The sequence below is a fragment of the Nicotiana tabacum genome, chromosome 15 (assembly GCF_000715075.1).
Source record: "Nicotiana tabacum cultivar K326 chromosome 15, ASM71507v2, whole genome shotgun sequence".
Taxonomy (NCBI): domain Eukaryota; kingdom Viridiplantae; phylum Streptophyta; class Magnoliopsida; order Solanales; family Solanaceae; genus Nicotiana; species Nicotiana tabacum.
In genome coordinates this window covers 18,293,490-18,318,936 of record NC_134094.1, presented here as the reverse complement: position 1 = coordinate 18,318,936, position 25,447 = coordinate 18,293,490, and the positions used below count along the sequence as shown (strand labels likewise).

At 37.0% G+C, this 25,447-nt stretch overlaps 1 protein-coding gene, 1 long non-coding RNA gene and 1 pseudogene across 3 annotated transcripts; all 3 read left to right on the top strand.

Annotated features, from left to right (window-relative positions):
- Positions 1 to 14,567: 14,567 nt before the first annotated feature.
- Positions 14,568 to 17,530, top strand: LOC142169419 (pectin acetylesterase 8-like). 2 transcript variants are annotated; one of them, XM_075230618.1, is made up of 13 exons: positions 14,569 to 14,756; positions 14,884 to 14,970; positions 15,098 to 15,180; positions 15,264 to 15,390; positions 15,484 to 15,563; positions 15,646 to 15,732; positions 15,846 to 15,970; positions 16,148 to 16,208; positions 16,324 to 16,380; positions 16,481 to 16,558; positions 16,740 to 16,845; positions 17,007 to 17,152; positions 17,264 to 17,530. In XM_075230618.1, the coding sequence occupies exons 1-13, from the start codon at positions 14,708 to 14,710 to the stop codon at positions 17,354 to 17,356; spliced, it is 1,179 nt and encodes a 392-aa protein (XP_075086719.1). In that variant the 5' UTR covers positions 14,569 to 14,707; the 3' UTR covers positions 17,357 to 17,530. The 2 variants fall into 2 exon arrangements, with proteins under 2 accessions (XP_075086720.1, XP_075086719.1); XM_075230619.1 differs by lacking the exon at positions 17,264 to 17,530 and having other exon boundaries at positions 14,568 to 14,756; positions 17,014 to 17,150.
- Positions 17,531 to 18,542: 1,012 nt separating this feature from the next.
- On the top strand, positions 18,543 to 21,951 carry LOC142169877 (uncharacterized). Its single transcript, XR_012699513.1, has 2 exons — positions 18,543 to 20,868; positions 21,521 to 21,951. It is a non-coding gene; the product is annotated as an uncharacterized LOC142169877 (long non-coding RNA).
- A 1,139-nt stretch (positions 21,952 to 23,090) lies between these two features.
- The window catches only part of LOC142169540 (pectin acetylesterase 8-like), a 39,613-nt pseudogene continuing 37,256 nt past the window's right edge, over positions 23,091 to 25,447 (top strand).

Here is a 25,447-nt window from a genome sequence, read left to right as displayed (position 1 = left end):
AGAATGTGGTGAGGAACGATATGATTTTTCAATGGCTCGATCGGATTATAAGCTGACGTTTACATTGGGCTCGACCATGACGCCCTTGATAGCTGTCTTGTCGATTTAGTCTTTCAAGGTATTTAATGCATATCAGACGGTGATCGGCCACCGCTGATACTGAACCGTCATTTGCTTAAACTTATAAATAATCCTTTCTTTTATCATTTATCACTTTTACATGTTTAATCTTCCAAATTTCCCAATTTCTTTTTCGTATTTTATGAGTTTATTCGCACGTCTATGATTCGCCTTTGCAAAATTCTTCTTCTGAATTAGCAAATCTTTGTCACCTTCTTTAAATATAAAATGGTGAAGACATCCAAAACCGCCACCCAAAAAGAAAAAGCTTCTTCTTCCCAATCCACTGCCGATAAAACACCGGTGGATCCTTGTCCTGAGGAGTGCGTTCCGGCGGTGTGTGTTCTTACCTCCGATTTCAAACTTGATAAGGGTTCGCCGGTCCCTGGCCTATGTGAGACCGTATCGAGATATATTTGTTCGATAACTCGGGAACACATCGAGCGGATAAAGAGAGATTGTAACTGGGAGAACAAAGAGATGGTAGTGCCGTCTCCTGAAGAGGATATTACTACTCACGTAAGAGGGTTTTTAAGAGACGCTTACTTACCCGTTCACGTTAGGTCCCCTCGACCCTGTTATCATAGATTTTTGCCGTAAATACTTAATAAACCTAGGCCTGATACATCCTTCCTTTTGGTGGATCATTATTCTGATCCGATATTTTGTGAATAAATCGAGGGGATGCCTTTCACCCTCGATCATCTTGTCCGATTATACCGTCCTCGCCTTTTTCGAGGAGGGTTAATAAAAATCCAACGTCGAGCTACCAAGGCTTTGTTCTCGAGTATAGACGAGGATAAGGATCGAGGCTGGATGGGCCGGTTCATTCGAGTGAGGACTTTGGACTTGATCCCAACCGAAAAGATGCCTTTTCTCGAGGAGTGCAACATGAAGCGTAAGTGTAATTCCGATGTTATCTCCTATTATGTTGTTCTTTCATTTCTTTTCTCACCAATATTCCCCTTTTGTGATGCAGAGGTTCCCTGGATGCCCAGCACAGTGCCTAATCTCAAGAACTAGGTACGTGATCTGGTTTCAACCTCCTCATATGCCGAGCGCTCATGGCGCGACTTGTCAAAGGGCCGATGGGAGGCCAAAAATCACGGTGAGCACTTCTCTCGTATCTTTTGGTAATTCGAATAAGATGCTTTTCACATACTTCAGTAAGATTTTTTGTATGCAGGTGTGGGCAAGGATGCGGTTTTGAGGCCCTCGTCTGCCGAGGAAGAGGCTTCAGCCTCTCTTCCAAAGCCGGTGAAAGATAATAAGAGGAAAAGAGCCCCCATCCTCGAAGATCAAAAATCGAAGAAAAGGTCGGCTCGTAAGCCGAACAAGAATGCCATCCTTTGACCGTAGAATCAGTTCTGCATCTGAGGGATAAAGAAGAAGAAGAAGAAGAATAAGAGAACGATGGGTCTGCTCTGGCGGCTCGAACAAAGAAGACCACCGACGTTCCACATGCAGCTGGATCGATGGTAGTTCATAAGGCTCCGCCTCGAACTGAGGATATATCGGAGAGAGATTCGGGCAGAGTCCCAGAGCTGCTGGAGATCGAAGATGTTTCCCATCGAAGCCGAAGGATGGGGGATATGTCTGAAGGGGCTCTTCCCGAATCTTTTTGAACCGAAGAGAATGCCCCAGATGACTCATTTGGGGCAGTAGCAATCGAAGGCTCGCCCACCTTCCCTGCTTTTTTCCGCAGGGGCGATTCGGGAAGCCCAAGATTTGGGGGCCCTCGAATTAGATAGGCCTCATGATGTAGAGGATCCTTTTCGTGACCTGTTCATCAGCGTCGAAGACACTGCCGGTACAAGTGACGCATCAAATCTTTTTCACGGAGTACATCAGGCTTTGAATTAGGTAGGCCTTAAATCATATGGAGTTACATTTAAGTTTTCTTTTCTTTTCTGACTTCGGTTCTTTTTCCTTTGCTGGCCACGACAGTTCATCGAGAATCATGTTCTCGGTCCCGAACCAAACTGCGTCGATACGAGGCCGAGCTTCATCGGGTTATGGAGGAGAGGAACTCCTTAAAGCTCCTTTTGGGCAATAGGGGAGAGGAGATAAAAGACCTCCGAGCTGAGTTGGCCAGGGCTCACCAAGATCAGATCGATTTCTCCGAGCAGGTAATAATGATTTTAAAAGTCTATGGGCTTGATACCGAAACGATGGCTAATCTTTCGGTCTCGCAGCTGCAGCAGAAAATCGAGATGATCGGAAAACTCCGTGAAGAAGTCGATGTGATAAGAGCGGAGTATTTGAAGTGGAAAGAGGGAATGGACCACTTTGCTGCTATGAAAGAAACTGCTCGAGCCCAATTGTCATCGGCCGAAAACCAACTTCAAAAAATGAAGGAGAAAAGCTCGGTCCAAGCAAGAAGGATAGAGGAGCTTGAGGCTCGGTTGGCCTCTGTACTTGCCAAGGCCAAATCTGACGCTGAAAAGGCAATGGCCGATGCGGATGCACTCGTGGCCGTCTATCGGGCCGATACTGAAGATGCCCAGGTCCAAGCAAGAGAGGCAGCCAAGACCGCCGATACTCGAGAACATTGGGTCGTTGAACTTGCTAAGTGCCGATCTCGGAGGGAGACCCTCGAGGAAGCCGATGCTGAAGCCTTGGTTTCCAATGACGATGATGATGACAATGATGATGATGACGGGAGTAAGAGCTGTTCTGAGAACGGGGGGAGCCCGATAGAGAAGAGACCGCTCCTGGGGATGATCAGGAAACTTAGTCCTTAATTTTTACGTTGTAATCAATCATGTAAACAATTTTGTATATATAAAAATATCCTCTTTTTTGCCGACTTGCTCCTGTTTTGTTTCCTGTCTTGTGAAGACTTTATCCACGCCTTATGAATATTTTCACAAGGATATAAGCAACTTGAAACTTGAAATAAGGTAGCCCGTATGCTTAGTGGTCAAGGTGAGAGATTTTCTGAACATAGGCTTACTCAAATTTGAAGTGATGTAGCCCTTAGACTTATTAGTTGAGTCAGTGATTCGAGCTCGAAGAAATATAGCCCTTGGGCGTAATAGTTGAGTGAGTGCTTGCTCGAACTCGAAATAAAAGTAGCTCGTAGGCTTAGTAGTCGAGTGAATGATTCGAACTCGAAATAATGTAGCATGTAGGCATAATGGTCAAGTGAGTGCTTGCTCAAACTCAAAATAAAAATAGCCCGTAGGCTTAGAAGTTGAGTGAATGATTCGAACTCGAAATAATGTAGCCCGTAGGCGTAATGGTCGAGTGAGTGCTTGCTCGAACTCAAAATAAAAGTAGCACGTAGGCTTAGTAGTCGAAACTATAATTGCATAATCTTGAAACTGTGCTCTTAATCTCATTAATTGAGCTAGTAATCGGAAAGGCCAAATTGCGAGTTGATAACAAGCACACATGTGACCATCTTATAGATGCAACTATCAAAACCATATAATATCTGAATGGTCCACATGGAGGGTATATGGGCCCACATATATCACCCTGTATACGTTCCAAAAATGCAAGAGATTCAACTCCAACTTTAATTACAGATGGTCTAATAATCAGTTTTCCTTGAGAACATGCAGCACAAGAGAATTCTTTTGTTTGAAGAATCTTCTGGTTCTTCAATGAATGACCATGTGAATTCTCAATTATTTTGCGCATCATATTATAACCGGGATGGCCTAACCGGTCATGCCAAATAATAAAATCATTAGTAAACTCCTTGTTTACTGTGGCATGTGATTGAACTACACTAATATTAGTGTAGTATAATCCGGAGGAAAATGCGGGAAGCTTTTCAAGCACATACTTCTTTTCCGCTTTTATTGTAGTAATATAAAGGTATTCAACCTTTCCTTTATTGGTGGTCTCAATATGATAGCCATTCTGGTGAATATCTATGAAACTCAACAAGTTTCTTTGAGACTTACTACAATATAATGCATCATTAACAGCCAATATAGTTCTTCCTGGTAGTAATACAGTCTCTCTTCTAGATCCCTCAATTAATTTTGTACTACCAGATATTGTTATGATATTGGCTTCTTTCATAATTAAATAAGAGAAATATCTCTTATCTTTTAATATGGTGTGCGTCGTAGCACTATCTAGAAGACATATTTATTCTTTATTATTCATACGCCCAACTGAAGACTGGGAAGTTTTCATATTCTTCAAGAAGAAAAAAACATACATCATAAGTAATATTGAAAAATTTAATAATAAAAGAAACTACATTTATGAAATTAAATACTGACAATATAAAAAGTTTTATTCAAAATATGAACTTCATAAAAATAAATACATTTACTCTTATAAGTTTTTCCAATAATAAGTCTTCAGTTATGTTGCTCAAATAAGTCTTCAGCTTCTAAATGAGTAATATTTGCAAGGCCTTCAAAAATATTATTTTTATAGGCAAGGTTTGCTTCAACTTTATCATGATTATTCATAGGGCCCGCCTCAACATCATTATTAAAAGTCAAGTGAGTCTCAACTTTATTTTGTTTCCCTTTTATAGATGTTTGATAAAATTTGACAAAATATTCCGGTGTACGACAAATTTGTGCCCAATGATTTTTCATACCACATCGGTGTCAAACATTACCTTTGCCTTTTGAAGGATTATTCTAAGAACCCTTATTGTTCTCTTATTTATAACGACCACCACAATGGCGATTATTATTTTTCCCCTTGCCACGCCCACGTATATTTATACGGCCACGATAATTATTTTGTCTTTTTTCAGACTTTGGATCTATCGTTCCCAGATTCGCTTCTGAAAATGGGGCTGATCTAGTGGGGCGGGCTTCATAATTTTTTATTAAAGGGCATTATGTTGTTCAGCCACCAAAAGGCATGAAATTAACTCAGAATATTTCTTAAAGCCCTTTTCACGGTATTGATGCTGTAAAACCATATTTGAGGCATGAAAAGTGGAAAGAGTCTTTTCCAGCATGTCCTCATCATTCATAGGTTCCCCACATAATTTTAGTTGGGAAATTATTCTATATACAGTAGAATTATATTCACTTATTGTGTTATAATCTTGTAGACGTAAGTGCATCAACTCACGACGAGCTCTTGGCAATACCGTGTCCTTTAGGTGGTCATATCGTTCCTTCAAACTAGTCCATAATTGAAATGGATCTTTCAAGGTTAAATATTCACTTTTTAACCCTTAATCGAGATGATGGCGAAGGAAAATCATGGCTTTCGCCTTATCCTGACTTGATGCTTCATTTCCTTCATTAATAGTGTCACCAAGACCTTTAGCGTCAAGGTAAATTTCAGCATCAAGTACCCATGGCAAATAGTTATTCCCAGAGATGTCAAGTGCCATAAATTCAAATTTTGACAAATTCGACATAGTGAAAACTTTCATAGAAATAGGTGAATTAGAATGACAAGAATTATTATCAATTCAGTGTAGTACATAATCGTGTACTAATATCGTGTATACAAGCTTGTAAAAATAAAAAGTAATTACATGCAACGCAATGTTACTATATCATGCTTGACTGTAAATTAGCACACAATCATTACTCTATGTATACATGAGAAGCCAAATACGTTTACTCAATAGACAATAATCAGAGAGTTACAAAATTAAAGTAAGTATATCATGTTCCGACACTTATTATATCTCTCAATAGTGTAGTTAGGCATAAATCTTAATAATATCACTATTTCTAATTTTCAGCAAAAGACACGTCAATATCTAATGGATAGTTTTCAAAGTTCATATTTCTAACCAAATAATAGCTCTAACATAGACAGAAAATATTCCTTACTCTATATGATTATCTACCATATTAAATGGAACTCGTTCAAAAGCATAATATCACAAGGTTCTTTTAATATCATGGCAAAGAATTGATAGAATACTGTTCGATTTCATAAAAGTTAACTTAGAACTAGACATACCGGCATGACAATGTAAAATTAAAGCTTACTCTTTAGGAAGAAGATAAAACCCGGACGAAGCATATAACTTCAATTGGTTAGAGACTCGTGCTGATAACGTATTATAAAATTATAGTAATATAAGCCAAGAAATATAGATAAAACTTTTCTTCTATCAAGTTGTATTCAAGTCTATCTTATTGATGTCTTTTGTAAAATTAGAAATACCATATATATAGTGTACAATTTACTTGAGAGTTATAAGATATTAAATGAATGTAATAAACATATTCATGTATATCTAAAATGGTTCATGGATGAGTTGTTGGACATTCACAAATTCAATGTATTAATAACAAAAAACAATTAAACATTTGTTGTGTCTCACATTAACTTGATAAAGCATTACCAATCAGAGCAAAATTGTTTCGCAGAAATATTTTGACTATCAGAATTGTGTAAGCAAACTTAACTTAATTTTATTTAATTCTTGAAATTATTTATATACTTGTTGCTATATCTCTTTGCAGAGATCTTTGCATTTGTTCCCCTAATATATGATATAAATCCAAGTAAATGATAAACTTTTTGTAATATTTTATCACAGATTGTGTAAGAATCAATTTATACATACAAGGCAATATGCATGTTCATCATCCAAAATTATTGTTTTCAATAAGCTGAGATCTTTTTTAAATGTAATTAAATCTATAGTTACATTTCATTTCATTCTAATAACGATTCCCTATTTTATTTAAATGGAGGGATTTGGGCATGAAGATTTTAAATTGACAAGTGTAATTACTTTATAATTGTTTGGATGCACAGTAGATATTTAAAAGGGATGTCTTCTAATAAGGTGCCAATTAATTTATATTTTAGAAAAGATGGTCACCAAGAATTTTTATTGGTACTGATAAAAGTGTTATTTTGCAGGAACATATATGACGAGAAAAATGTGTTATAAGCAAATAATGGCGGTTTTGCGAAGGTCCTCTTCATCGCCCAGGCCTTTTTTTTCTTTCAGGCATTTTGTCAAGCATGTTTGTGTGCCCTCTTTTCCTTGTTCATTTTCCAGTCAATTTTAGCACACATTTCGTCCAACAATATGTAATAGCAATCACACACTCACATTCAACCAACCTCACCCAACAAGCACAACAAATTTCACATACAAGGTTGACATTTAAGACTCAAACTTTTGAACCCTAAGTACAAAACAACCATGGCTGCTGTTCTACCATTTCACACCAAGAAAGGGAAGAAAGAGTTAAAGACAAGAGAGGAAATCACATACCTTGCAAATGGAGATTGAAAATTGCAATGGACTTGAAGAATATGAGGAGTTTAATTTTTGGGGATTCAAAGAGGATGAGAACTGTTCTTGAGCCAAGAGAGAATTAATTGTCCGTTTCCAGTGTTCCCCGTATTTTTAGAATTTTAAAACTTACATGAATATACGCGTTCACGAGGTCTGCGTCGCCTACACGAAGTGTAAAAGCCGGCCAAACAGTCGCGAACACGGCATTAGCTTCGCAGACGCGTAGGCTTAAAATTTCATAACACTTCGCGATCGCGAAGATCTACCGCGAACGCGAAGAAGTGCTTCTGCAATTTCCAGCAGCTACTGATTTTTGACTATCCGGTCACCCCGACCTGCATAAATCTAACTCCAAAAATTGTGAAACTTGTAGAATTACAACTATTGCAGAAATATACATTTGCTACCTGCAATGCGTGGAAGACTATATAGAATACCGTTGGGACCTATTAAAGGATTTTAACGGAGATCAAATGTCACGACCCAAAATTCCACCACAGGCGTCGTGATGGCACCTAATCTCTAAGACTAGGTAAGCCGATTTTTATTACATTTTTGAAGCCATTTTTTTTATTAAAAATCTAATAGCGGAAACAATTACAATACGCAACCTCCCAAGACTAGTAGTACTGAGTCACGAACTCTAACTCAATACATGGAATGATCACGAGGACCAAATATACAATACTGTTTGATTACAAATTAACAATACAATGAAATAAAAAGACTCAAAGGGACTGCGACGGCCAAGCAGCTCTACATTAAAATTTTACGATCGTGCTTTAACTCTGCTCAAGTCCGATATCTTCAATACCTGGCTCTGCACAAAAAAATGTGCAGAAGTGTAGAGTGAGCACACCACAGCTGTGCCCAGTAAGTATCAAGACTAACCTCAATGGAGTAGAGACGAGGTACAGTCAAGACACTCACTAGTCTAATAACCTGTGCAATATAATATACAAAATAATAGAAAATAAATAATAATAAAGGCAGGATAAAACAACCAGTGATAAGCATAACAGACAACAAGAATACCATAAATATCACTCAACAATTAATAAACACAATTACACCAAATTAAATCAAGCCCTTCAAATAAATGTCTTTCACATAGTTCTTCCAGGTAACTCTCTTTCAAATATAATTTTCTCAAATAATTATTTTTCAAATATAATTCTTTCAATAAATCTTTTCAAATACAATTTACTCAAATAAATATCTTTAAAAATATAATTCTTTTATATAATGCTTTCTAAGTAAAAATCCTTCCAAATAAATATTTTGAATATAATTCTTTCAAGTAAAAAGTCACCATGTGACACCTTATTTCAAAATCATCAAAATACGGGTCTTAGCCCACTTTCATATTTTTCGTAAATACGGGTCTCAGCCCATTTTCATATTTTCACGGCACCTCGTGCCCATAATTAAATCATCATATTTGTCCGGCACCTCGTGCCCTCATTTCATATCACAATTCACGGCACCTCGTGCCCACATTTCATTTTATAAATCGCCTGGCAATAGCCACAGGCTCCCAATTTTAACATAAATCAGATTATTATCAATTTACTAACAACAAGACAAGTTGTACAAGGTATAAAAATAAACACAAGAACATTACAACATCACATGAAAATTGTCAACCCCACATCATCACATATCGTCCCTAACAATAGCCACCCTTATCGCTCATATTGCCACCCTTATCGCTCCGCCCATACAATATCAATAGCCATCCTTATCGCTCCTATTGCCACCCTTATCGCTCCTATAGCCACCCTTATTACTCCGCCCAGACAATATCAATAGCCAACAAACACAACAGTGAAATGCCACCCTTATAATCACATAATATCAACGGTGAAATACTACCCTTATCTCCCCAAATAACAACTTACAGAACACAACAATTTACACGAGAAATTATCACAACAACATAACAAAAATTAATTCATATCACAATTTGCCCAATGACCACACCAAATTTCAAGCTACAACCAAGTCAATTAATTTCACAGCAAATAGCCAAATGCTCCACACAATGTGTACCACACCCAAAACAATCGATAGAGATAGAAATTACTCAACATAAAGCAAAGTCTTCATAAAAGATCAAATTTTCAAAAAATTTATAAACACCTCTTCTTAAGCTCATTTAATTAATTATTTGCAGAGGAAAAAATCCAAAATGAAATTAAATTCCAATAGTTATCAAGTCAGCAAATTCATGAAATTTCATAAATAATCAAATAATAATCACATCACATTGTCATATAACAACAAAGTCAACATCAAGGGTTTAAGCACGACAAGCAGATAATTAAATATATGCTAACAATTATCCAATTTACTACACAATATGCTCAAGACTTTAACTCAATAAGATTTGCACATATAAACCAAGTACGTACTCATCATCTCACGTACATGGTTTTCAATTACCCAAGTTGCACATAAGACTCAATGCCTAAGGGAAAATTCCCCCACTCGAGGTTAAGCAAGATACTTACCTCTTTGAAGTTATGCCGATATTCCAAAATCGCCTTCTTTCTTGAATTGATCTCCGGGCCGTTCAAATCTATCCAAATTAATTGTATAACTTCATTAAAATTCATCGGAAATAATTTCGGATAATAATACGTCAACTTAAAAATTTATTCCAAAAAGTTAACAAAAGTCAACACGGGACCCTCCTCTCAGAACCCGATATAATTTTCATGAAATTCGAATACCCATTCCGATACGAGTTCAACTATACCAATCTTATCGAATTCCAATAAAAACTCGACTTCCAAATCTTAAATTTTTGTTTTTGGAAGATTTTACAAAAATCTTGATTTTTCCTCCATTAAATCTGAATTAAATGATGGATTCAAAGACATAATCATGGAAATTAACCAAAACTGGATAAGAATCACTTACCCCAAACACCTACGCAAACAATCTCTCCAAAAATCGCCTTCTGCCGAGCTCCAAATTAGATTTTGAGTTATGAACTCAAACCCCCATTTTTGGGACTTTTAATTCTGCCCAGATACACCTTCTTCGCGTTCGCGAAGGCCAAAATCCAGCTGCCCCAAATCCTTCTTCGCGTTCGCGTGACAAGAGTCGCATTCGCAAAGGCCACTGCTCCTGTATCATCGTTTCCTCTTCGCGTTCGCGACTTCCTCGTCGCGTTCACGATAGCCAGCTGCCCAACTCCTTCGTGTTCGCGTTCGCGAAGGCCAAACGACCCCAGGCCCCTATCTTCCTTTCTTCTTCGCGTTCGCATTACCTGGGCCGCGTTCGCGAAGGCCTGCCCTGCTCCTTCTTCGCATTCGCGTTCGCGAAGGACAAATCATCAGCCCCTCAAATTCCTCTTCGCGAACACGGGACTCACTTCGCGTTCGCGAAGAAGGAAATCAGACTTCAGCAACAGCAGTCCAAACAGCTCCAATTTGGTCTGAAACCACTCCGAAACACACCCGATCCCCTCGGGACCCCGTCCAATCATGCTAACCAGTCCCATAACATATCACGGACTCGCTCGAGGTTTCAAATCATATCAAATTATGCCAAAAATATAAATCGCACAACAAATCAAACTTATGAACTTCAAAATCTTCCAACTTCTAAAACTCGTGCCGAAACCTATCAAACCAACCTGAAATGATGTCAAATTTTAGAAGCAAGTCCCAAATAACATGACGGAGTTGTTTCAACTTTCGGAATCACATTCTGACCCCGATATCAAAAAGTCAATCCCCGGGTCAAACTTCCCAAAAAATTCGACTTTCACCATTTTAAGCCTAAATTGGCTACAGACCTCAAATTCACGGTCCGGATACGCTCCTAAGTCCAAAATCACCCAACGGAACCGACATAACTCTATTCCGGAATCGTCTTCATACAGTTCCGACTACGGTAAAAATCCTAAGGCTTAAGCTTCCATCTCATGGACTAAGTATCCCAAATATCTCCGAATCATCCGTAAATCAAACTCGACCACACACGCGGGTCATAATACATATTGCGAGGCTGCTCGAAACTTTAAGTCACTGAACGGGGCTTAAATTCTTAAAACGACAAGTCGGGTCATTACATCAAATTATTGAAAAATGTAAAAAGGGTGAAAGATATTTGTCATGTGAAATTGATGGAGAAGTAGTTTCATAGTACATTTTACAGATGTTATTTTTGCGCCATATGATCCTTTTTGCATTAAATAAGTAAAAAAAACAACATAGGAGATCTATAAATTAAACATGAGAGACTATTGTAAGATTGTTTGTATCTATGCAAATTGTAAGTGAGCATAGAAAATCATTCAACTGATATTGTTCAGTACTGACCTTATCCAAAATTACAAAATAGAACATTACTCCAACCTCTCTTATTAGCTTATTCTTATGAAAATTGATAAATAATAACATCAAGTCATTTTTATGTACTCGTGATTAAAATCAAGTGAATAGTGTGTAAATATAAATAAAAAAAAGTACAAAAATATTTTAGGAGCGCAAAATTCAAAGAACTCCTTTTTAATACTAACTCTGTTTCAGTTTATGTGAACCTATTTCGTTTTTGGTCAGTTCAAAAAAGAATGACCCCTTTCTAAATTTGGTAATAATTTAGCTTAAACTTATAATTATACCCTTAATGGAAAGCTTTTATGACCAAACAAATACTTTGGGCCCATTTTTGACTTGTTTAGGACCACAAATTCCAAAAATTTTTATTTTTTCTTAAATTTCGTGTCTAGTCAAACATGTTCACATAAATTGAAACGGAAGGAGTAGACTGTTTCTTTTTTGTTTCACCTACATGGCCGCGTTGAATGTGCTTACTTAAATTTATGATTTATATGCCATCAAATGAAAACCATAATCAATATTTTATCATAGATCTTCTAATAAATCATTCTATATTAGGTAATATATATTGTTGGTAACATTTATCATCCAAAATTACTGTTACATATTGAAAGATGACTATTTCATATTTCTGAGACTGAAATCTAACAAGAGAAACAGAGATCAAGAAGAACTCTATGTCAAGCCCTGAAACTGGAGTAGGATGTGATGACGTTCAACCTATCTTCCTCGTCGAGCAAGTACTGTTCTAACAAAATGAATGTCTTAATCAATACAAGCAATTACACATGAGCTAGTGGTTGCATATAATCAAATAACTGCAACAATTCATACAATCTAATCATATTCTGTCACATAAATTTTCCATTGTATATGTATAGTTTATTTTGGAAAGTAAGGCAAACAACCAAGCAATATATTATGTGCATTCTATTCTAGCCTTTGTATGCTTTATACTATGCATGCGCAGAATTTTCTTTGTCCGACGCAATACATAAATCTTCTTCAATATTAGCAAGAAAAGGTCACATAGACATTAATATGGATACAAGAAGAACATCCTCAATGTGGTAATAACATTTAATAAAGTTGGCTTAAAAAAAAATTCTTCTTTTTTTTTTTACCCCCGAGAAATCCCCATCTAGTACACAATTGTTTTCTATATTTAAAAATGGGGCAAGAAATTGGCTGTATTCACTTCTTTCTTATTCTTTACACCTAATTTAGAGAGAGAGAGCTATCTCTAAGGATTTCAAGATGTGCATTATACATTTATTAATATAATATGACTAATCATAAAATATACTCCATATTTGTTCACTAAATTTACTGTTTTGAAATTCATGTAAAATTGGGTTAGATAAATACGAAGTATGTTTTTTAGGAAAAAATTTCTTTATCAATTCTTTAATATTTTCATTATTCTTATTTACTCTGACAAGAGGGGTTGCTCTGATGGTAAGCAACCTCCACTTCCAACCAAGAGGTTGTGAGTTCGAGTCACCCCAAGAGCAAGGTGGGTAGTTCTTTGAGGGAAGGATGCCGAGGATCTATTGGAAACAGCCTCTCTACCTCATGGTAGGCAGAGGCGGACCCAGGATTTGAGTGCAGCGGGGGCACCGCTATCTTTGACAAAGATATGTCAGCTAATAACGGCAAAATTCCGGCGCGCTAACTCCTTGAAAACGTAATTAGTATGAGTTAGTGATCGAAAAATATGAAAGATTTAGTCAAATAAGATCAAAATTAAGGGTCTCTTAAGCAATCCAAGTAGAGTTTCAGTCACTATCGTTGAATCGATGGATGTTTGCTACTTTATCGAAGTAATCCTTGAAGGCAGAAGGGTTTTTGAAGTTTTTTATTACTGTTTTTGGGGAAAATTTTGGTGAATTACTTATTTTGATACATGTCAAGAAAACAATAATGCTTATAAGCTTAGATATAATTGGGGATAAAGAAGGTGATTGGCTTCTTGCTAATGGAATATCTTATCCCCTTCCATGTACTAGTACTAAATTATCATTAACTTAGAAAAGATTAAGAAAAAAATAAGTAACACTAAATACAGGATACTACACTATGTTGAATTCATAGAAGAAACAAACAAAATGAAAGAGAGAACTAGTGTTGGGTCTCAAACACAGGTCGTCCAGTGAGTGAGGACACAAATGCACATGTTAAACCAACATAGCAGTTCAGTTTTTTTGCTTGAGGGGCACATCAAAATTATTTGAGGGGTCCTTGATGTATATACAAATATATATACACTGTTTTTGCTGAGGCTAGCGGGTTCCGGTGACCCCTCTCATCACCATATAGGTCCGCCTCTGATGGTAGGGGTAAGATCTGCGTACACACTACCCTCCCCAGACCCCATTAATGAGATTATACTGGGTTGTTGTTGTTGTTGTTATTTACTCTGACTGTAGGGAGAAACAGAGCCACATGCATTGCCTTAACTAATATCTTTATCCTGCAAACATAAGTGTGCTCCAAAATTAGAAAGCAAGGGTCATATATTTAAAAACATTTTTAGTAACCACGTTTTAACGAAGATTTATCATACAATTCGTTTATAAGCAGTTCAAATATTAAGTATGTGGGGGACCACTTTAATTAATAGGCTGTGGAATTTGAAAATAAGCATATCACATGCATCGACTAACCCAAATATGGTATCATATATTCCATTTATAGTAAAGTTGGCCAAAATAGTTTCTGAAGCTCATTTAAGTGGCTGCTAAGAATGACCAAAATGGTTTCTGAAGATCACGTGCATGGTTATACGTGCTAGTAGTGATCTCTAAATCACCTCTAAAATTGAATAATTAGGCTTAATTCCAACCAAAGCACTGCCTATAAAAAGGATCTAAATATTACCCTTCAAAAGCATAATTAGCTCAGTACTACTCCTTTCATCTTCTTTACAGCTTTTCAAACTCTTGTTCAACTTCTTCTGCTATAGAAAGAGAGAAAGACAAATAGCCCTTAACTTATTTTATTGCTTCTGGCTGTTAGAATGGAGAAAGTGATGGATTGTAACTCAATTCTCATGGCTGCAGTGCTTTGTACGTATTTTAATACTCAGAATGAACTCCCAATATTCTCTGTTGATGTAGTTTATTCTACTCAATAAATTTCAATAAAAATATTTTAATTTATTACTACTAATATTTAGACGTTTATCTTGTTTAGTTTCTCTACTGTGTCTTTGGACAACAACTGAAGGAGACCTCATTGTTAATATAACCTACCTCGAGACTGCCATATCTAAGGGTGCAGGTGACAATAATTATTTCTTTCAGAAATGAATTCCCTCATTTATATTTATACAATTCTTTTTACTTTTGTGAGCATTCTTACAGCTTTACTTATTTATTTGATGTTATTTTCATTATTTATTTTACAGTATGCTTGGATGGAAGTGCTCCAGCTTTCCACTTTGATCCTGGAACTGGTTCAGGAATTTATAGCTGGCTTATTCACCTTCAGGTTAATCATACTTGAATTTTATGTTCGTAGTATATATTTTGCTTAATATTTTGGCTAATCTTCATTCAACTCTGAATTTCCAGGGTGGAGGATGGTGTGAAACCATTTCTAACTGCCAATATCGTGCACTTACGGACTTATCTTCAAAAAATATGCAAAATATATCTTATTTTACTGGAGTTTTAAGTAGCGATCCTCAACTTAATCCAGGTGGTTAATAGGCTGTATATTTACCTTTTCTTTTTCTCTTGAAGCACCATGTTGTGGCACTAACACGTACTAACTAACTCAACAAATTTTTAGACTTCTACAACTGGAACAGAGTCAAGGTTAAGTATTGTGATGGGTCATCGTATACTGGCGATATTGAAGAAGTTGATCCCGTATGTGAAATCTTCTCATTTGTCGTGTTAGAAGTTTATCTTTGTAACTCAATGTCTAACTAGAAATGTCAAAATATTTCAGGATACTAACCTCCACTTTAGAGGAGCAAGAATTTTTGAAGCTATCATGGAGTATTTTTTAGGTCAAGGGATGATTTATGCTCAAAATGTATGTCTTCTCCCTACCCCGCTACACTCCCCCCCCCCCTCTTTCTCCTCCCACCCCCCTCTTTATCTCTAAGATGGCTAATATACAAAATAATTTCAAATTTTGTATGGTAGGCCATCCTCAGTGGAACTTCAGCAGGAGGGTTGGGTGCAATCATACATTGTGATAAGTTCAGACTGTTTCTCCCATTAACTGCTAGAGTGAAATGCATCTCGGATGCTGGTTTCTTTGTCGACTTGTAAGTTTACAGATTGCATTTTAAATTCTAAGTGCTCTTAAAAGAAAAGATCAAAACAAATGCACCTTATTATCACGTAATTTTCTAAATTCTTATAGTTGTGAGGAATGATTTTCTACGCTACAATTGAGTTTTTTTTTTTTTTTTTTGGGCTAACTCTCTAATGAGTTTATGCAGAGAAACAATATCTGGCGAACCACTTATTGAGGAAATGTATAAAAGAGTTGTTGCTTTGCACGTAAGAAGCATCACTTAAAATAGTTTCTCTTTTCTTATCATTATTATTAATTTTATCTCAATTATAGTTTCTTGTACCTATATAAACATTGTTGACCCTTTCTTGGGGTACTTAGGGATCTGCCAAGAACCTACCACTCTCTTGCACTGCCTTGAGCTCAGACCCAAATTTGGTAAGTCGAACAATTTTGTTTATAATTTATTTCTTTGTGAAAAAAATATTATCCAACATGATCTTTCAAACTAATATAAATGAATTCAATGATTTGGCAGTGCTTCTTCCCTCAGTATGTAGCAAGACATATTTGCACACCACTTTTCATCGTCAACTCGGCCTATGATTCTTGGCAGGTTTGAAGATCGATTTCCATGGTTACCAAATTATTTTTTATTTTCTGGGACAAAAAGCATGATGTCTGACTTGTATGGAATAACTTCGACAAAGTGCAAAATACAACATATGCTTCAATTAATTTCTTTTCGTTTCCTTCAAATTCTAAATGGTTTTGCCTTTTTGATTCTTCAAAATTAGATAAACAACAGTTTGGTTCCTCGAGTTGCTGATCCTGACGATGAGTGGACGTATTGCAAGAAAGATATAAATGTATGCTCACCAAGTCAGATCCAAACTCTCCAAGGTCAATTTCATTTTTATTTTTTATCTTTATTATTTATTTATTTTTATTTTTGGGGGGGGGGGGGGGGGGGGGAGGGGGAGGAGGAGGTGGAGGTTCTCTTTTAATTCTATTCATGTGACAATTCCTCTCTCAAACTTGGCTTTTGAATTTTTTTGTTTCAGATTTCAGGTTGACATTTTTGGAGGCATTGAACGAACTAGGACCAAGTACATCAAGAGGATATTTCATTTCCTCTTGTCATTCCCACCACGGCATTGAAATACAAAATTATTGGTCCTCCAAAAACTCTCCAACTTTAGATAACAAGGTCATTTTTCTTTCTTTTTTTTTTTTTTTCTTTTTTCCTATTTTCTATTGTATAATATTCAACTTTCACAATGTTGCTATTTGATGTTTGAATACTAATTTATCATAACAGACGATCGCTGAAGCTGTTGGAGATTGGTTTTTCGACCGAAGTGGGTTCCAAGAAGTTTATTGCCCTTATCCCTGTGGCAAATTTTGCCAGTAGAGTTTCTCATTTTGTACTACTATTTAAGATTATTTTTTTTTATTATTATGTTTTTTTACAAGTGGAGTATCTAGCAATGCAAGAAGTTAGTTAGCTCTAGTATCTTAGATATTTGTTATCCAACTACTCATGTAATTGCTTAACATTGTTCGTCAAACTTGCATTTCGTTTTCACGTTTTAAGCCTATTGCAAGTGGGTGTGTGTAGGTCGGGTTGGTTCAGATTTTTCAATTACCAAATCAAACTAATGATGTCGGGTTTTAAATCTATAAACCAACCAAACCAATAAAGTTGGATTTTTCAATCTCGATTTTTTTTTCTTGGATTTTTCAATCTTGATTTTTTCCCTCAGATTTTCCAATCTCGATTTTTCTCGGGGTTTTCGGTTTTCTTCGGATTTTCGGGTTTTTTTCCAATAAAATCTTCATAGCAAAAAATATAACTTGTGCTCTAAATATTTCTTTAGTCCTAATAAGTTACAATTATATAATGTATTTTTCAATAAAATAACACAATAATATAAGATAAGACATAACATTATACTAAAATATTAAATAACAAAGATAATAAAATTACATAAAGCAAATATTGCTAATTAATAAGACAATAAAAATTAACATAATATAAAAATATTATATAATTCATGCTAAAATAAGTATAGCTAATAAGTACTATTAATTATGGTCGGATTTATTTAAAATACTAAACCAAATTAAACCAAATCACAATCGACTTTTTTATATTTGATTCGGATTATCGATTTGATGCGATTTATTGTTGGAAAAAAATAATATATCCGCCCAGGAATAATATCCATGACAAATAATAATAACACAAGAGAGTAACAACGACACCAAATCTTTTAACAGGGTAAAATATAATACCCGAATGGAGTAATATTACCACTATAATATTACAACTTAGTAGTGCCAAAAAATTACTACAACTTTCCAAGAGATAACATTCTTTATTTTAAACAGCTCACTATAATATTACTACCACTCACTATTTATCTCACAGACAACAATCTGTGGATTACTCTCACTGCTTTCTGCTTCTCTCGTTTTTGGTGTACCTGAAATGAAGAACGAAGGCTTCTATTTACAGCCAAAGTTGTTGTCCCTTGTAACCAATCAAATTTGGTTTTACAAAAATCAGATTTGCCTTTTTCAAAATCAGATTTGTCTTTGCAAAATCGGACTTGTCGTTGCAATTTTCAAATGCAAATTGCACAACTTGTTTCAGGCATCCATTTTTCTTTTTCTTTTATTTATTTTAAATGGGTCCCATAAATCTCTCCCTTAATTTTGATTTTTCTTATTCATTCCAAGTCTTGATCTCAATCTCCGGAAGTCATCAAACTTGAGAGGCTTTGTGAAGATATCTGCAACTTGATCATGAGACTTCACATATTTGAGCTCGACTTCCTTCTTAGCAATGCTTTCTCTGATGAAGTGATACTTTGTATCTATATGCTTGATTCGATCATGATACACTGGATTCTTCGCGAGTGCCTGTGCGAATTTGTTGTCAATACAAATCTCCACAGCTTCAATTTGTTGTAGATTGAGCTGCTTCAATAATCTTCTCAGCCAAATAACATGACACGTACAAGATGTTGCTGCTACATATTCAGCTTCACAAGTCGAGAGAGTAACAATTGATTGTTTCTTTGAACTCTAAGAAATAACAGAATCACCCCAAAAAAATACAAAACCAGTTGTACTTTTTCTATCATCAATATCTCCCGCATAATCACTATCACAATATCCTATAAGGTTAAAATCATTAGAAGAAGAATAAAATAACCCAAAGTCAACCGTACCTTTCAGTTCTGCATCTGAGGATGATGAAGAAGAAGAATAAGAGAACGATGGGTCTGCTCTGGCGGCCCGAACAAAGAAGACCACCGACGTTCCACAGGCAGCTAGATCGATGGTGGTTCATAAGGCTCCGCCTCGAACTAAGAATATATCGGAGAGAAATTTGGGCAGAGTCCCCGAGCTGCTGGAGATCAAAGATGTTTTCCATCGAAGCCGACGGATGGGGGATATGCCTGAAGGGGCTCTTCCCGAATATTTTCGAACCGAAGAGAATGTCCTAGATGACTTATTTGGGGCAGTAGCAATCGAAGGCTCGCCCACCTTCCCTGCTTTTTTCGCAGGGGCGATTCGGGAAGCCCAAGCTTTGGGGGCCCTCGAATTAGATAGGCCTCATGATGGAGAGGATCCTTTTCGTAACCTGTTCATCAACGTCGAAGACACTGCCGGTACAAGTGACGCATCAGATCTTTTTCACGGAGTACATCAGGCTTTGAATCAGGTAGGCCTTAAATCATATGGAGTTACCTTTAAATTTGCTTTTCTTTTCTGACTTCGGTTCTTTTTCCTTTGCAGGCCACGATAGTTCATCGAGAATCATGTTCTCAGCCCTTAGAGTTTGAAGTTTTATCTTCCTCACCATGTCAACTCCTTGAAGGGAATTTTGTAAAATCTCCCAAGCTTCCTTTGAGGTGGTAGCATCTGCCACCTTCTCAAACATGGCATCATCCAGACATTGGTGGATGCGCGTGAGAGCTTGTTGATCCTTCTTTCTTGTCTTTGCCAAGACATCTTTTTTATTTTGAGGTAGAGTTTTCTCATTATCAGGTTTTGCATACCCTCAATCTACGATTTCCCATACATTCTAAGAGCCAAGAATGGCTTTCAGACGTAGACACCATTAACATAATTATCTTTTGTGAGACGGGGGTACAGAAAAGATAGCGGACCATTATTCGCCATGGCTCTGATATCACATTGTTGGGAAAAAAATAATATTCCCGTCCAGGAATAATATCCATGGCAAATAGTAATAATACAAGAGAGTAACAACGACACTAAATCTTTTAATAGGGTAAAATACAATACCCGAACGGAGCAATATTACCACTATAATATTACAACTTAGTAGTGCCAATAGACTACTACAACTTCCAAAGAAATAATACTCCTTATTTTAAACAGCTCACTATGATATTACTAACACTCATTATTTATCTCACAAACAACAATCTGTAGCTTTCTGTTTCTCTCGTCTTTGATGTACCTGAAATGAAGAACGAAGGCTTCTATTTATAGCCAAAGTTGCCGTCCCTTGTAACCAATCAAATTTGGTTTTACAAAAATCAGATTTGCCTTTTTCGAAATCAGATTTGGCTTTGCAAAATCAGACTTGTCGTTGCACAACTTGTTTCAGCCATCCTTTTTTCTTTTTCTTTTATTTATTTTAAATGGGTCCCATATTTATGGATTTTTTTGTACACCCCTAATTGCAATGAACTATGATTATTGCAAGAATGCAACGAACACATACAAATATTTTTGAAACTCCCAAGTTAGTAAATGCATTTAGATCATCCGTTACAAAGTCAAATCTTTTTATTAACCATTTTATCTTACATAAAATTTATTAAGCTTTATCAATCAGAACAAAACTGTTGGGCAGACATAGCTTAAGACTGTCAAAATTACGTAAGCAAACTTAATTCCATCAATTTCTTGAAAGTGTTCGTTGTTGCTATATTTATTTATTGAGTTCTTGCATTTCATACATCAAATCTATTCAGGTTTTTTGTATGATCTTAACATAATCCATATGATGAGGGATAAAATGAAATTCAATTTTTTAAAAAAAAAAAGGAAAAAGGAGGAATTGGAAGGGAAAGGAAACAAATTTCTTCCTCGGGTTTATCGATGCAAAATGCAAAGAACTCTTACTAATCAGTTCCTTTTTTTATTTCATCTATATGGCCATAAATGTATTTATTCAGTTTTATGACATAAATCCCCGAAAATTACAAACATCTGTAATATTCTATTATAGATTTTCTGAGTATAAATAAGTATGAGGTATAATATGTATCAATAATGTTAATCATCGAAAATTATTGTTCTCAATAAGCTGGGTTTTAAATTTAGAAGCCATACTTACATTTCGTCACATTATTATTACGATTACCTATTGTTTGAGTTGGGGAAATTTGGGCAAGTGGATTTTGAATTCACAAGTTAATTACCAAAAATTGATTTATTTTTGAAAGGATGTGTTGCTAATTAATTTATATTTTGAAAAAGATGGTCACCAAGAATTTTTGTCGATATTAACAAAAGTATTATCTTGCAGGAAATATATATCAAGAAAAAAATGTGTCGTAAGCAAATTATAACGGTGTTGCAAATTTGCATATTTGTCTTAGTTTTATTTTCCGAGACATTGGTAAACTGTAGAACTCTTGAAGAAACGAAGCTCCTTTGCTATTTGCAATGCATGGAAGACTATACAACTTATGGTTGGGACATATATAAGGATCATAGCATAGAACAAGTTGAAGAAAAATGCAAAAGGGGTGAAAGCTATAGGCCATGTGAAATTGAGGGAGAAGTGGTTGTAGTTCATTAAAATATTATTTTCTTATATGATTATTTCTCATGAGATTGTAAGAAAATAACACACAATCTTTATAATGTTATTTCCTTCTAATCAAATTTTCAGTGGGCATAGGAGATTATTGTCTCTGGATTGATCAATACTACATTATCCAAAATTACAAAATAGACCGTTACTCCAATCTCTCTTATTAGATTAATAACTTATTGTTTACCCGAAAAACGGATAGAGTTGAATTTGTACGTAGTTCTAAGGATATGTGGCGCAACGTAATACAAATTGTAAGGATAAATAGAAATATCAAGTATGGATTGCAAAGAATGCAAAATAAATAAGGTTGTAAAGAAGATAAATTATAGGACTAAACAAGTGAAATCAATTTAAGAAGTTTGGAAGAACAACTCTTCACTATGGAAGAATATGGTGTTTTGATTACAATGTAAGCATAAAAACTTGCCCTCACCGAAATGATAACTATCCCCTTTATAGTAGAGGGATCTTACTTTAGATATAAAAAATACGTAGCGGGGAGACCCATGATAAATCAGCTTTTTCACAATTCCTTCCAATATTCTCTCCTCTAGTGGGATTGCAACAACTCTTGTCTATAAGCTCGATATTGACTCAAGTTTTTGGTCTTGAAGCGAGCTCTCGATCCTGGCTTGAGCTCGATTCTGACTCGGACCCTTGAATTGATTCAGGGTCGATATTGTTCGGTCTCTCGATCATAAACTTGACAACTTTACTTTGCATCATAGCTCGATTTGGGTCCGAGCTTGATCATAATATCGAGCTCGACATTGATCGGCCCGGCCCCTCGGACCCGAAGCTTGTTTGTACCATCTTCGGAACCCATCTCGAAGTCTTACTTCGATCGATTATATCTCAAACTTGATCAATCGTACGAAGGCCAAAATCTATTTCAACCTTATATAGATAGTCCCCTCGTTTCTCAAGAAGAATGTGGTGAGGAACGATATGATTTTTCAATGGCTCGATCGGATTATAAGCTGACGTTTACATTGGGCTCGACCATGACGCCCGTGATAACTGTCTTGTCGATTTAGTCTTTCAAGGTATTTAATGCATATCAGACGGTGATCGGCCACCGCTGATACTGAACCGTCATTTGCTTAAACTTATAAATAATCCTTTCTTTTATCATTTATCACTTTTACATCTTTAATCTTCCAAATTTCCCAATTTCTTTTTCGTATTTTATGAGTTTATTCGCACGTCTATGATTCGCCTTTGCAAAATTCTTCTTCTGAATTACCAAATCTTTGTCACCTTCTTTAAATATAAAATGGTGAAGACATCCAAAACTGCCACCCAAAAAGAAAAAGCTTCTTCTTCCCAATCCACTGCCGATAAAACATCGGTGGATCCTCGTCCTGAGGAGTGCGTTCCGGCGGTGTGTGTTCTTACCTCCGATTTCAAACTTGATAAGGGTTCGCCGGTCCCTGGCCTATGTGAGACCGTATCGAGATATATTTGTTCGATAACTCGGGAACACATCGAGCGGATAAAGAGAGATTGTAACTGGGAGAACAAAGAGCTGGTAGTACCGTCTCCTGAAGAGGATATTACTACTCACGTAAGAGGGTTTTTAAGAGACGCTTACTTACCCGTTCACGTTAGGTCCCCTCGACCCTGTTATCATAGATTTTTGCCGTAAATACTTAATAAACCTAGGCCTGATACATCCTTCCTTTTGGTGGATCATTATTCTGATCCGATATTTTGTGAATAAATTGAGGGGATGCCTTTCACCCTCGATCATCTTGTCCGATTATACCATCCTCGCCTTTTTCGAGGAAGGTTAATAAAAATCCAACGTCGAGCTACCAAGGCTTTGTTCTCGAGTATAGACGAGGATAAGGATCGAGGCTGGATGGGCCGGTTCGTTCGAGTGAGGACTTTGGACTTGATCCCAACCGAAAAGATGCCTTTTCTCGAGGAGTGCAACATGAAGCGTAAGTGTAATTCCGATGTTATCTCCTATTATGTTGTTCTTTCATTTCTTTTCTCACCAATATTCCCCTTTTGTGATGCAGAGGTTCCCTGGATGCCCAGCACAGTGCCTAATCTCAAGAACTAGGTACGTGATCTGGTTTCAACCTCCTCATATGCCGAGCGCTCATGGCGCGACTTGTCAAAGGGCCGATGGGAGGCCAAAAATCAGGGTGAGCACTTCTCTCGTATCTTTTGGTAATTCGAATAAGATGCTTTTCACATACTTCAGTAAGTTTTTTTGTATGCAGGTGTGGGCAAGGATGCGGTTTTGAGGCCCTCGTCTGCCGAGGAAGAGGCTTCAGCCTCTCTCCCAAAGCCGGTGAAAGATAATAAGAGGAAAAGAGCCCTCATCCTCGAAGATCAAAATTCGAAGAAAAGGTCGGCTCGTAAGCCGAACAAGAATGCCATTCCTTTGACCGTAGAATCAGTTCTGCATCTGAGGGATAAAGAAGAAGAAAAAGAAGAATAAGAGAACGATGGGTCTGCTCTGGCGGCTCGAACAAAGAAGACCATCGACGTTCCACATGCAGCTGGATCGATGGTAGTTCATAAGGCTCCTCCTCGAACTAAGGATATATCGGAGAGAGATTCGGGCAGAGTCCCAGAGCTACTGGAGATCGAAGATGTTTCCCATCGAAGCCGAAGGATAGGGGATATGTCTGAAGGGGCTCTTCCCGAATCTTTTTGAACCGAAGAGAATGCCCCAGATGACTCATTTAGGGCAGTAGCAATCGAAGGCTCGCCCACCTTCCCTGCTTTTTCCGTAGGGGCAATTCGGGAAGCCCAAGCTTTGGGGGCCCTCAAATTAGATAGGCCTCATGATGTAGAGGATCATTTTCATGACCTGTTCATCAGCGTCGAAGACACTGCCGGTACAAGTGACGCATCGAATCTTTTTCACGGAGTACATCAGGCTTTGAATCAGGTAGGCCTTATATCATATGGAGTTACATTTAAGTTTTCTTTTCTTTTCTGACTTCGGTTCTTTTTCCTTTGCTGGCCACGACAGTTCATCGAGAATCATGTTCTCGGTCCCGAACCAAACTGCGTCGATACGAGGCCGAGCTTCATCGGGTTATGGAGGAGAGGAACTCCTTAAAGCTCCTTTTGGGCAATAGGGGAGAGGAGATAAAAGACCTCCGAGCTGAGTTGGCCAGGGCTCACCAAGATCAGATCTATTTCTCCGAGCAGGTAATAATGATTTTAAAAGTCTATGGGCTTGATACCGAAATGATGGCTAATCTTTCGGTCTCACAGCTGCAGCAGAAAATCGAGATGATCGGAAAACTCCGTGAAGAAGTCGATGTGATAAGAGCGGAGTATTTGAAGTGGAAAGAGGGAATGGACCACTTTGCTGCTAAGAAAGAAACTGCTCGAGCCCAATTGTCATCGGCCAAAAACCAACTTCAAAAAATGAAGGAGAAAAGCTCGGTCCAAGCAAGAAGGATAGAGGAGCTTGAGGCTCGGTTGGCCTCTGTACTTGCCAAGGCCAAATCTGACGCTGAAAAGGCAATGGCCGATGCGGATGCACTCGTGGCCGTCTATCGGGCCGATACTGAAGATGCCCAGGTCCAAGCAAGAGAGGCAGCCAAGACCGCCGATACTCGAGAACATTGGGTCGTTGAACTTGCTAAGTGCCGATCTCGG

Bases quoted from the DNA above. Each gene is read 5' to 3' on its own strand.
- LOC142169419 (XM_075230618.1), top strand. From the start codon at position 14,708: ATGGAGAAAGTGATGGATTGTAACTCAATTCTCATGGCTGCAGTGCTT. The intron at 15,971-16,147 runs GTAAGTTTACAG...GAGTTTATGCAG, and splicing joins GCTGGTTTCTTTGTCGACTT to AGAAACAATATCTGGCGAAC. The intron at 16,209-16,323 runs GTAAGAAGCATC...TGGGGTACTTAG, and splicing joins AAAGAGTTGTTGCTTTGCAC to GGATCTGCCAAGAACCTACC.